At 42.6% G+C, this 13,283-nt stretch overlaps 2 protein-coding genes across 3 annotated transcripts in view; one reads left to right on the plus strand and one right to left on the minus strand.

Annotated features, from left to right (window-relative positions):
• The window catches only part of ddx11 (DEAD/H (Asp-Glu-Ala-Asp/His) box helicase 11), a 62,569-nt gene that overhangs the window by 48,574 nt on the left and 712 nt on the right, over positions 1-13,283 (plus strand). Inside the window, exons 23-28 of the mRNA XM_061916848.1 lie at positions 1,869-1,937; positions 2,020-2,120; positions 2,201-2,285; positions 6,456-6,531; positions 6,612-6,766; positions 12,351-13,283. The exon at positions 12,351-13,283 is cut by the window's right edge and continues 712 nt beyond it. Of these exons, the coding sequence (XP_061772832.1) occupies positions 1,869-1,937; positions 2,020-2,120; positions 2,201-2,285; positions 6,456-6,531; positions 6,612-6,766; positions 12,351-12,383 (519 nt within the window). The 3' untranslated portion in view covers positions 12,384-13,283. The remainder of the gene's footprint in view (positions 1-1,868; positions 1,938-2,019; positions 2,121-2,200; positions 2,286-6,455; positions 6,532-6,611; positions 6,767-12,350) is intronic.
• Positions 12,672-13,283, minus strand: part of wash1 (WAS protein family homolog 1) — a 24,437-nt gene continuing 23,825 nt past the window's right edge. For both annotated transcript variants that reach the window (XM_061916849.1, XM_061916850.1), the window contains exon 11: positions 12,672-13,283. This exon is cut by the window's right edge and continues 777 nt beyond it. The gene's annotated coding sequence lies outside the window, so the exon portion shown is untranslated.

A 13,283-nucleotide genomic window follows, 5' to 3' on the forward strand; every position in this document is an offset into this window, starting at 1 on the left:
CAGCTTACAGGTGACATAACTAAAACACTAGCTTTAACTTTAATACTAAAACACACAAAAAATGTAAAGCATTTTTTTCCCCAATGGTGTGTGTATTTTAGTTATTTAGTTATAAGATTTTATTGTGTATATAAGTATGTAATGGCCATAGAGATCTAACATAATAGTGTGAGAGTCCAGTCCCTAGTGGATCTAACATAATATTGTGAGAGTCCAGTTCATAGTGGATCTAACATTATAGTGAGATTCCAGTCCATTGTGGATCTAACTAATAGTGTGAGAGTCCAGTTCATAGTGGATCTAACATAATAGTGAGAGTCCAGTCCATAGTGGATCTAACATTATAGTGTGACAGTCCAGTTCATAGCGGAACTAACATAGTGAGAGTCCAGTCCATAGTGGAGCTAACATAATAGTGGGAGAGTCCAGTCCATAGTGGATCTAACATAATAGTGTGAGAGTCCAGTCCATAGTGGATCTAACATAATAGTGAGAGTCCAGTCCATAGTGGATCTAACATAATAGTGAGAGTCCAGTCAATAGTGGATCTAACATAATATTGTGAGAGTCCAGTTCATAGTGGATCTAACATTATAGTGAAAGTCCAGTCCATGGTGGATCTAACATAATATTGTGAGAGTCCAGTCCATACTGGATCAAACAAAATAGTGTGAGAGTCCAGTTCATATTGGATCTAACATTATAATGAGAGTCCAGTCCATAGTGGATCTAAAATAATAGTGTGAGTCCAGTCCATAGTGGGTCCAGCAGGAGACCATCCCGAGTGGAGACAGGTCAGCAGCGCAGAGATGTCCCCAACTGATGCACAGGCAAGTGGTCCACCCCGGGTCCCGACTCTGGACAGCCAGCACTTCATCCATGACCTCCCTTGTGGAAGGGGGGGGGGGGAAGCAGAGGAGAAAATAAAATAAACGGCAGATCAACTGGTCTAAGAAGGGGGTTTATTTAAAGGCTAGAGTATACAAATGAGTTTTGAAATGGGACTTAAATGCTTCTACTGAGGTAGCATCTCGAACTGTTACCTGTAGAACATTCCAGAGTACTGGAGCCCCAATAGAAAACGCTCTATAGCCTGCAGACTTTTTTTGGGCTCTGGGAATCACTAATAAGCCAGAGTTCTTTGAACACAGGTATCTTGCCGGGACTTGTGGTACAATACAATCAGCAAGATAGGATGGAGTTCGACATAAATATAAATATATATATATATATATATACATATATATATATATATATATATATATATATATATATACAGGACTGTCTCAGAAAATTAGAATATTGTGATAAAGTCCTTTATTTTCTGTAATGTAACTAAAAACATGAAAATGTCATACATTCTGGATTCATTACACATTAACTGAAATATTGCAAGCCTTTTATTATTTTAATATTGCTGATTATAGCATACAGCTTAAGAAAACTCAAAAATCCTATCTCAAAAAATTTGAATATTTCCTCAGACCAAATAAAAAAAAAAGATTTATAACAGCAAAATAAAATCAAACATTTGAAAATGTCAATTAATGCACTCAGTACTTGGTTGGGAATCCTTTTGCACGGATTATGCATCAACACGGCGTGGCATGGAGGCAATCGGCCTGTGGCATTGCTGAGGTGTTATGGATGCCCAGGATGCTTCAATAGCGGCCTTCAGCTCATTTGCATTATTGGGTCTGGTGTCTTTCATGTTTTTAGTTGCATTACAGAAAATAAAGGACTTCATCACAATATTCTAATTTTCTGAGACAGTCCTGTATATATTTACAGGCAGTGCTTTTGTTCTTTCAAGACTGGTCATAGGATTTTTTTTTTTGGTTTTCAATCAAACAACGTGATTTCCTTAGATCTTCCATGAGCCAAAGAAGGCCAACCAGGTGGAGCAGGTCCTGGGCGAGTTCTCCCGTTGTATCCAGGTAGGACCAACACCGCTGATAAAACGCATCTACCTGCACCAATCTTCTCGAGGATGGACTTGTTTTTGTCTTCCCCTCACAGAGGTGTAGTCTGCAAGGCGGGTGCCTGACGGGAGCGCTGCTCTTCTCCGTGGTCGGAGGAAAGATGAGCGAGGGCATTAATTTCTCTGACGACCTGGGCAGGTTTGTGTGTTTGTAATGTTCAAGTGCCAGCACTGGCGGTGTTGTAGGTGACCCTCTTGTCTTGTGCACGTGCAACACAGGTGTGTGGTCATGGTGGGAATGCCCTACCCCAACATCAAATCTCCGGAACTGCAGGAAAAAATGTCTTACCTGGACAAACACCTGGTGAGACGCAACGCTGGTTTGTCGCTTTTTTAAAAATCTACAATGAAATCACTTTCTTGTGGTCTAAATCAGTGTTTTTCAACCACTGCGCACGGCACTAGTATGCCGTGAGATACAGTCTGGTGTGCCGTGGGAGATGATCTAATTTCACCTATTTGGGTTGAAAATATTTTTTGTAAACCAGTAATTATAATCCGCAAATGATGTGTTGTTGTTGAGTGTCGGTGCTGTCTACAGCTCGGCAGAGTAACTGTGTAATACTCTTCTATATCAGTAGGTGGCAGCCGGTAGCTAATTGCTTTGTAGATGTCGGAAACAGCGGGAGGCAGTGTACAGGTAAAAAGGTGTCTAATGCTTAAATCAAAAATAAACAAAAGGCGAGTGCCCCTAAGAAAAGGCATTGAAGTTTAGGGAAGGCTATGCAGAACGAAACTATAAGTGAACTGGCTGCAAAGTAAACAAAAACAGAATGCTGGACGACAGCAAAGACTTACTGCGGAGCAAAGACTTACTGCGGAGCAAACATGACATGACATGACAATCAACAATGTCCCCACAAAGAAGGATAAAAACAACTGAAATATTATTGATTGATAAAACAAAGTAGATGCGGGAAATATTGCTCAAAAGAAGACACAAAACTGCTACAGGAAAATACCAAGAAAAGAGAAAAAGACACCAAAGTCGAAGCGCAAGACAAGAACTAAAACACGAGATATAGTGATGCATGCTTAGTTATGCTTTAAAGTCATATCCTACAATTGCGACAACAACTTTTTACTGTCAACTGAGTTTAGTTTTTTAATGATTTCTGCTGGTGGTGTGCCTCCGCATTTGACAAGATGCAGGCGACAGTGGGGGGCAGTGTGCAGATAAAAAGGTATCTAACGCCTAAACCAAAAATAGACAAAAGGCGAGTGCCACTAAGAAAAGGCATTGAAGCTTAAGTAAGGCTATGCAAAATTAAAGTAAAACTGAACTTGCTGCAAAGTAGACAAAAACAGAATGCTGGACGACAGCAAAGAATTACTGTGGAGCAGACGGTGTCCACAAAGTACATCCGTACATGACATGACAATCAACAATGTCCCCACAAAGAAGGATAAAAACAACTGAACATTTTTTGATTGCTAAAACAAGGTAGATGCGGAGAATATGCCTCGAATGAAGACCTTAAAACTGCTACAGGAAAATACCAAAAAAAGCCACCAAAATAGGAGCGAAAGACAAGAAGTAAAACACTACAGAAAAAAACTCAAAATACCGGTAAGTCAGGGTGTGATGTGACAGGTGGTGACAGTACACCTACTTTGAGACAAGAGCTATATTGATGCATGCTTGTTATGCTTTAAAGTCATATCCAACAATTGGGAAAACGACTTTTTACTGTGAATATCGGCTGCTGAGTTTCATTTTTCAATGATTTCTGCTGGTGGTGTGCCTGGGGATTTTTTCAATGAAAACAATGTGCCTGGGCTCAGAAAATGTTGAAAAACACTGCTCTAAATAATGTTTTGGATATGTTTGGTGTAAATTTAGCTTTACATTCACTTTAAAAAACTATTTTTTGAGTCTGTCTTCAAGACCTCCCAGATGGCAAATGAAACCACGCCCACCCTCTCCAAAAGTGTCATAAGTTATCCTTTAAAAATGTACCCTGTTTAATTATACAAGTCGTCACCTTAATTTTTTTTTTTCCAGACACAGTGGAAAATAAACTTCATGAACATTATATAGATTCAACCGGTCACAACATTAGGTACACATGCACCAGCACAAAAGCAGATTTTAAAGTGAAAGTATCAATGATTGTCACACACACACACACACTAGGTGTGGTGAAATTATCCTCTGCATTTGACCCATTCCAATACTCACCCCCTGGGAGGTGAAGGGAGCAGTGAGCAGCAGCAGTGGCTGCACTCGGGAATCATTTTAGTGATTTAACCCCCAATTCCAACCCTTGATGCTGAGTGCCAAGCAGGGAGGTAATGGGTCACATTTCTATAGCCTTTGGTATGACTCGGCCGGGGTTTGAACTCACGACCTTCCAGTCTCAGGGCGGACACTCCAACCACAAGGCCACCGAGCAGGTAAGCAGGTACTTTAGCAGCATTTATGATACTGATTACGTGCATGCGGATGAAAATAATACTTTACCCTAACTTTTTTGTTTCGTCATAGTTAAATTTGTGTTAAAGTTCCAACGATAGTCACACACACACTAGGTGTGGTGAAATTATCTTCTGCGTTTGACCCATCCCCATATTCCCCCCCTGGGAGGTGAGGGGAGCAGTGAGCAGCAGCGGTGGCCGCACCCGTGAATCATTTTTGGTGATTTAACCCCCAATTCCAACCCTTGATGCTGAGTGCCAAGCAGGGAGGTAATGGCTCCCATTTTTATAGTCTTTGGTATGACTCGGCCGGGGTTTGAACTCACGACCTCCCAGTCTCAGGGTGGACACGCCAACCACAGGTCCACCGAGCAGGTAAGCAGGTACTTTAGCAGCATTTATGTTACCGATTATGTCAGGGGTCGGCAACCCGCGGCTCTTGGATCACTCTGATGTGGCTCAGCTGCATACTTGCCGACCCCCCCATTTTTTTGGGAGGTTTTCCGGATTTCAGTGCCTCTCCCAGAAATCTCCCCAGGATAACATTCTCAGATTTTCACCCGGACAACAATATTGAGGGCGTGCCGTTATGGCAATGCCTTAAATGTCCTCTCGACCATGTCGTCGCGTCCGCTTTAATACTATGCTATCTGAGTGCCGATAACACAACATAAACGCAACAGAACAAATACCCTGAATCCCATGCATCCCTAACTCTTCCGGGCTACATTATACACCCCCACTACCACACCAACTCCCCCCCCCCCCCCCCGTACGTTTGTTGAGGTGGGCGGTGTTTGGTGGTAGCGGGGATGTATAATGTAGCCCGGAAGAGTTAAGGATGCATGGGATTCTGGGTATTTGTTCTGTTTTGTTTATGTTGTGTTACAGTGCGGATGTTCGCCCGAAATGTGTTTGTCATTCCTGTTAGGTGTAGTTTCACAGTGTGGCGCATATTAATAAGACTGCTAAAGTTGTTTATATCACAACCTTCAGTGTAACCTGTATGGCTGTTGAGCAAGTATGCATTGCAATCGCTTATGTGTGTCTGCAGAAGTCTCATACAACATGTGAATGGGCTGGTAAGCTGTTTGTTACGGTTGTAGAGGGCGCTAAACGCATTGTCATCATAGCACGACCTTATTATTGGGTGAAAACCAGCAGACAGTCGAGAGAATGGTTGCTTTGGAACTCTGTAGTCTCACGGAAAAATTGAGATGGTTGGAAAATGCGATGTTGTCAAGCGGCATTCAAATTAAACTCACGGGCCGCACTAGTATTAAATATTCATATTAAGGTGCGGGCCGCGTATCTGAGACCCCTGATTAATACATAGCACAAAGCAAAAAAAAACTTTGTACGCTGTTATTTTATTTGAAATTTCAAAAGAGTCTTGTGGCTCCCATAGTTTTTCTTTATCTTGTGAATCGGGTCAAAATAGCTCTTTGAGTGGAAAAGGTTGCCGACCCCTGGATTATGTGCATGTGGATGAAAATAATACTTTACCCTAACTTTTTTGTTTCCTAATAGTTAAGTTAAAGTTAAAGTACCAATGATTGTCACACACACACACACTAGTTGTGGCGAAATTATCCTCTGCATTTGACCCATCCCCATATTCACCCCCTGGGTGGTGAGGGGAGCAGTGAGCAGCAGCGGTGGCCGCGGCTGGGAATCATTTTAGTGATTTAACCCTCAATTCCAACCCTTGATGCTGAGTGCCAAGCAGGGAGGTAATGGGTCGGCCGGGGTTTGAACTCACGACCTACAGATCGTCTCTCAGACAGAGGCAGAAGTTGCTACCCCCTCTGTCTGAGAGCTTTACTAAATGTCCAAATAAGTACATCCACCTCGCTGTGACATCACAATGTAGCCATACCAAAAATTAATAAATAAAAAAAAAACAGGAACAGAGGGATCCAAAACTGCATGCGAGCTCACGCCAAAATGCACAAACCTTATAATTTGATGCTTTGGCATTGTTCAACACAAGTATTTCAACATGATTCATAGGTAACCCCTTTTTTATGACCGTGTGCAACTCTTTTTGTTGCAGCCCCACAGCGGAGGGAGGAGCCCTGGCCAAGCCTTGATAGAAAACCTCTGCATGAAGGCTGTCAATCAATCAATCGGTATTATAGACTGCCGTCACCCACTGTGAGGATCCCATGGTCATTCCAGTCCAAGTGAGTTTGCTTTACCTGTCCAAAAGGTCGAGCCATCCGTCACCGCGGCGACTACTCCTCCATAGTGCTGTGCGACAGGCGATACTCTCGCCCCGCCACGCTCGCCAAACTTCCGGCGTGGATCAGAACCCGGACCAGCACGCACCAAAGCTTCGGGCCTGCCTTCGCCGCCTTACGCAAGGTGAGGAGCGGCAACCGCGAATTGTGGTGTTCGGGTCTGTGGGACCCGTTTTAATTTTTTATTAAAACAAAAATGAGGTGAGGTTAATTATATATATAAAGAGCTTTTCTCGAGTGACTCAAGGCGTTTTAAATAGTCCATCCATCCATCTTCTTCCGCTTATCCGAGGTCGGGTCGCGGGGGCAACAGCCTAAGCAGGGAAACCCAGACTTCCCTCTCCCCAGCCACTTCGTCTAGCTCTTCCTGGGGGATCCCGAGGCGCTCCCAGGCCAGCAGAGAGACATAGTCTTCCCAACGTGTCCTGGGTCTTCCCCGTGGCCTCCTACCGGTTGGACGTGCCCTAAACATCTCCCTAGGGAGGCGTTCGGGTGGCATCCTGACCAGATGCCCGAACCACCTCATCTGGCTCCTCTCGATGTGAAGGAGCAGCGGCTTTACTTTGAGTTCCTCCCGGATGGCAGAGCTTCTCACCCTATCTCTAAGGGAGAGCCCCGCCTCTCCCTTAGAGCTGCCACCTTACCGTGGTAGAGGTGTTTGCGTGTCCCAATGATCCTAGGAGCTATGTTGTCCGGGGGCTTTATGCCCCCTGGTAGGGTCTCCCAAGGCAAACAGGTTCTAGGTGAAGGATCAGACAAAGAGCAGTTCGAAGACCTTTATGAAGAAGAAAAAACATAGACCCAGATTTCCCTCGCCCGGACGCGGGTCACCGGGGCCTCCCTCTGGAGCCAGGCCCAGAGGTGGGGCACGATGGCGAGCGCCTGGTGGCCGGGCCTGTTCTCTTGGGGCCCGGCCGGGCACAGCCCGAAGAGGCAACGTAGGTCACCCCTCCAATGGGCTCACCACCCATAGCAGGGGCCATAGAGGTCGGGTGCAATGTGAGCTGGGCGGCAGCCGAAGGCAGGGCACTTGGCGGTCCGATCCTCGGCTACAGAAGCTTTACATAGTGAAACCCAATATCTAAGTTACATTTAAACCAGTGTGGGTGGCACTGGGAGCAGGTGGGTAAAGTGTCTTGCCCAAGGACACAACGGCAGTGAATAGGATGGCGGAAGCGGGAATCGAACCTACAACCCTCGAGTTGCTGGCACGGCCACTCTACCAACCGAGCTATGCCGCCCCAGATGAGACAATTAATTAATTTTTCAAACTGAGACTTGCCGACTTTGGATCTTTTTTTGTGAAGAACGTACAGGACTGTCTCAGAAAATGAGAATATTGTGATAAAGTCATTTTATTTTCTGTAATGCATCTAAAAACATGAACATGTCATACAAACCCTGTTTCCATATGAGCTGGGAAATTGTGTTAGATGTAAATATAAACGGAATACAATGATTTGCAAATCATTTTCAACCCATATTCAGTTGAAAATGCTACAGAGAAAACATATTTGACGTTCAAACTGATAAACATTTTTATTTTTGCAAAAAAATCATTAACTTTAGATATTGATGCCAGCAACACGTGACAAAGAAGTTGGGAAAGGTGGCAAAAAAAACTGATAAAGTTGAGGAATGCTCATCAAACACTTATTTGGAACATCCCACAGGTGTGCAGGCTAATTGGGAACAGGTGGGTGCCATGATTGGATATAAAAACAGCTTCCCAAAAAATACTCAGTCTTTCACAAGAAAGGATGGGGCAAGGTACACCCCTTTGTCCACAAATGCGTGAGCAAATAGTCAAACAGTTTAAGAACAACATTTCTCTATGTGCAATTGCAAGAAATTTAGGGATTTCAACATCTATGGTCCATAATATCAAGAGGTTCAGAGAATCTGGAGAAATCACTCCACATAAGCAACATGGCCAGAAACCAACATTGAATGACCGTTACCTTCCATCCCTCAGACGGCACTGTATCAAAAACCGACATCGATCTCTAAAGGATATCACCACATGGGCTCAGGAACACTTCAGAAAACCACTGTCACTAAATACAGTTCGTCGCTACATCTTTAAGTGCAAGTTAAAGCTTTACTATGCAAAGCGAAAGCCATTTGTCAACAACATCCAGAAACGCCGCCGGCTTCTCTGGGCCCGAGATCATATAAGATGGACTGATGCAAAGTGGAAAAGTGTTCTGTGGTCTGACGAGTCCACATTTCATATTGTTTTTGGAAATATTCGACATCGTGTCATCCGGATCAAAGGGGAAGCGAACCATCCAGACTGTTATCGACGCAAAGTTCAAAAGCCAGCATCTGTGATGGTATGGGGGTGCATTAGTACCAAAGGCATGGGTAACTTACACATCTGTGAAGGCATCCTTTAATGCTGAAAGGTACCGTATTTTTCGGAGTATAAGTCGCACCTGCCGAAAATGCATGATATAGAAGGAATAAAACATATATAAGTCGCACTGGAGTATAAGTCGCATTTTTGGGGAAAATTTATTTGATAAAACCCAACACCAGGAATAGACATTTGAAAGGCAATTTAAATAAATAAAGAATAGTGAACAACAGGCTGAATAAGTGTACGTTATATGAGGCATAAATAAGCAACTGAGAACATGCCTGGTATGTTAACGTAACATATTATGGTAAGAGTCATTCAAATAACTATAACATATAGAACATGCTATAAGTTTACCAAACAATCTGTCACTTCTAATTGCTAAATCCGATGAAATCTTATACGTCTAGTCTCTTACGTGAATGAGCTAAATAATATTATTTGATATTGTACGGTAATGTGTTAAAAATTTCACACATAAGTCGCTCCTGAGTATAAGTCGCACCCCCCCCGCCAAACTATGAAAAAAACTGCGACATATAGTCAGAAAAATACGGTACATACAGGTTTTGGAACAACATATGCTGCCATCCAAGCGCCGTCTTTTTCATGGACGCCCCTGCTTATTTCATCAAGACAATGCCAAGCCACATTCAGCACGTGTTACAAGTGTGGCTTGGTAAAAAAAGAGTGCGGGTACTTTCCTGGCCCGCCTGCAGTCCAGACCTGTCTCCCATCGAAAATGTGTGGCACATTATGAAGCGTAAAATATGACAGCGGAGACCCCGGACTGTTGAACGACTGAAGCTCTACATAAAACAAGAATGGGAAAGAATTCCATTTTCAAAGCTTCAACAATTAGTTTCCTCAGTTCCCAAAAGTTTATTGAGTTTTGTTGAAAGAAAAGGTGATGTAACACAGTGGTGAACATGCCCTTTCCCAACTACTTTGGCATGTGTTGCAGCTAAGAAATTCTAAGTTAATTATTATTTGCAAAAAAAAATAAAGTTTATGAGTTTGAACATCAAATATCTTGTCTTTGTAGTGCATTCAACTAAATATGGATTGAAAAGGATTTGCAAATCATTGTATTCCGTTTATATTTACATCTAACACAATTTCCCAACTCATATGGAAACGGGGTTTGTACATTCTGGATTCATTACACATCAACTGAAATATTGCAAGCCTTTTGTTATTTTAATATTGCTGATTGTGGCATACAGCTTAAGAAAACTCAAAAATCTTATCTCAAAGAATGAGAATATTTCCTCAGACCAAGTAAAAACAGCAAAACAAAATCAAACATTTGAAAATGTCAATTAATGCACTCAGTACTTGGCCGGGAATCCTTTTGCACGGATTACTGCATCAATGCGGCATGGCATGGAGGCAATCGGCCTGTGGCATTATTGAGGTGTTATGGATGCCCAGGATGCTTCAATAGTGGCCTTTAGCTCTTTTGCATTATTGGGTCTGGTGTCTTTCAGCTTCTTCTTCACAATACCCCACAAATGGGGTTCAGGTCAGGGGAGTTGGCAGGCCAATCGAGGACAGTAAGGCCATGGTCAGTACACCAGTTACTGGTGGTTTTGTTACTGTGGGCAGGTGCCAGATCATGCGGGAAAATGAAATAATACTATCCATAGAGCTTTTAAACAGATGGAAGCATGCAATGCTCTAAAATCTCTTGGTACACAGCTGCATTGACTCTGGACTTGATGAAACACAGTGGAACAGCACAAGCAGCTGACATGGCTCCCCAAACCAATCCTGAGTGTGGGAACTTCACACTGGATTAGCAATTTGGATTTTGCTCCTCTCCAGCCTTCCCCAGTAAGAATGTGCTGATCGATCTTACTGGGGACCCTGGGGAAAAAAAGTTAATATGGTTCATGGGGACCAAATTTAAATCATTTTGCATAATTCACACACATTTGTACGTGACTATTGAGGACCATTTAAAATATAAAAAAAGTTGAAATGAAATATGACATGATACTCAGAATACAGCACTACAGCTGTCCTCTTATAGCGGGGGTCGGCAACCCGTGGCTCTCGAGTCGCATGCGGCTCTTCAGCGCCGCCCTTGTGGCTCTCTGGAGCCTTTTTTAAAATGTATGAAAAATGGAAAAAGATGAGCGGAAAAAAATATATGTTTTGTTTTAATATAGTTTCTGTCCGAGGACAAACATGACACAAACCTCCCTATAAAGCTCACTGTTTATACTAAACATGCTTCACTGATTCGAGATTTGGCGATCGCCATTTTGTCCTACTAATTTTGACGGTCCTTGAACTCACCGTAGTTTGTTTACATGTACAACTTTCTCCGACTTTCTAAGACGTGTTTTATGCCACCTCTTTTTATGTCTCCTTTTGTTCACCAAACTTTTGACTTTGTGCGTCCATATATAGAAGGATGGAAAATTCTGAATGTGAATCATACTTTAAAGTAATAATGTTTTATAATCAGGCATCTTCAGAATTGATTTGACTGTCATTTAAAAAGGTGTCCCTTCAGGGGACCTGTTTTTTGGTCCCCATACCGTCAGAAGTCCCCTAAAGGTGACTGTGTAAACAGAACGATGTCTCCATTAAGTAAGCATTGCCAGAATTCACACACACAGCAGGCCTAGACAGGAGGAGGACAGAGTGTAGGCACACAGAACATCAGAGGGTCAAAATGTGCGAGAAAATGAGAGCAGGCAGTTTTGACAAACAATGTTGCAACCTTTTGTGGGAACCGCAAGTGCTGAAACACAAAAGATGAATTCCTGTGGGATGCAGAAACTGGCAGAGAAGTTTTCCGCGCAACGTTCATTATTGTTGTTACTCAGCCAGCGTTTGTGGGTCGGATGGACCCCTTGCATTTTGTGGCTTTTAATGCCTCACAATTTAACACTTTTATGTTAAAATTTTCGAACAGATGTTTATTGGGATAAGGTAAACATCTGTTCAGTATATTTAGTCGTTCATATTGTTTATTACTCAGCCAGCGTTTGTGGGTTTGATGGACCCCTTGCATTTTGTGGCTTTTAATGCCTCACCATCAATGTTAAAATATTGAATAGATGTTTATTGGGATAAGGTAAACATCTGTTCAGTATATTTAGTCGTTCATATTGTTTATTACTCAGCCAGCGTTTGTGGGGTTGATGGACCCCTTACATTTTGTGGCTTTTAATGCCTCACCATCAAAACACTTTTATGTTAAAATATTGAATAGATGTTTATTGGGATAAGGTAAACATCTGTCTAGAAACAACACTATGAACATTAAACAAGGGTTAATTGTCTTTCATTGTGGACCCTGACCACGTCATCCGTTGTTTCCCTCTTGCAGTTCTTTGTGGAGAAGAAGCAGCTGCAACTGTGACCGGACTGGATATTCTCAAACCCACTGGTGGATTTATCAGCAATGAGAATATGTTCTGTTTATCCTATTGTTCAATGATGTTGAAGACATTGGTCTGGTTAAAGGTGAGGACACGGTCTATCAGCCCAAACTTGAGACGTCCCAGTACTTTTGTCCGTACAGTGTCTCGGACAAGTTACATTTTTGAACGCCGCATGTTGGAATGAATGATTGCAGAGACAAAGTGTTACGTAATGCAACTATCGGTTCATTGAGGAGAAAAATAATTCACAAGCGTGACCAATGGAATAGAATAGAAAGTACTTTATTGATCCCTGGGGGAAATTCAGCACGCAACTATTAAAGGCCTACTGAAACCCACCACGCAGTCTGATAGTTTATATATCAATGATGAAACATTAACATTGCAACACATGCCAATACGGCCTTTTTAGTTTACTAAATTAAAATTTTAAATTTCCCGGGAGTTTCATCCTGGAAACGTCGTGTAATGATGACGTGTACGCAAGACGTCACGGGTTTTTAGGAAGTATGAGCGCTGCACACACACACAGCTAAAAGTCGTCTGCTTTAACGGCATAATTACACAGTATTTTGGAGATCTGTGTTGCTGAATCTTTTGCAATTTGTTCAATTAATATTGGAAAAGTCACAGTAGAAAGATGGAGTTGGGAAGCTTTAGCCTTTAGCCACACAAACACACGGTGATTCCTTGTTTAAAAATCCTGGAGGTGAAACTTTACTATGGATCAGAGCGCGGTCAAGCGAACATGGATCAAGACGGAATGTCAACCCGCAGGTTTCGGTGAGAAAATTGTGGTTAAAAAGTCGCTTCTTACCGGAGAAAAGCTGAGCTTGTGTCGTCCATGCAGCTGCTGTCGACTCCCCTGAGACAATGCG

Source organism: Nerophis ophidion, linkage group LG12 (genome assembly GCF_033978795.1).
Source record: "Nerophis ophidion isolate RoL-2023_Sa linkage group LG12, RoL_Noph_v1.0, whole genome shotgun sequence".
Taxonomy (NCBI): Eukaryota; Metazoa; Chordata; class Actinopteri; order Syngnathiformes; family Syngnathidae; genus Nerophis; species Nerophis ophidion.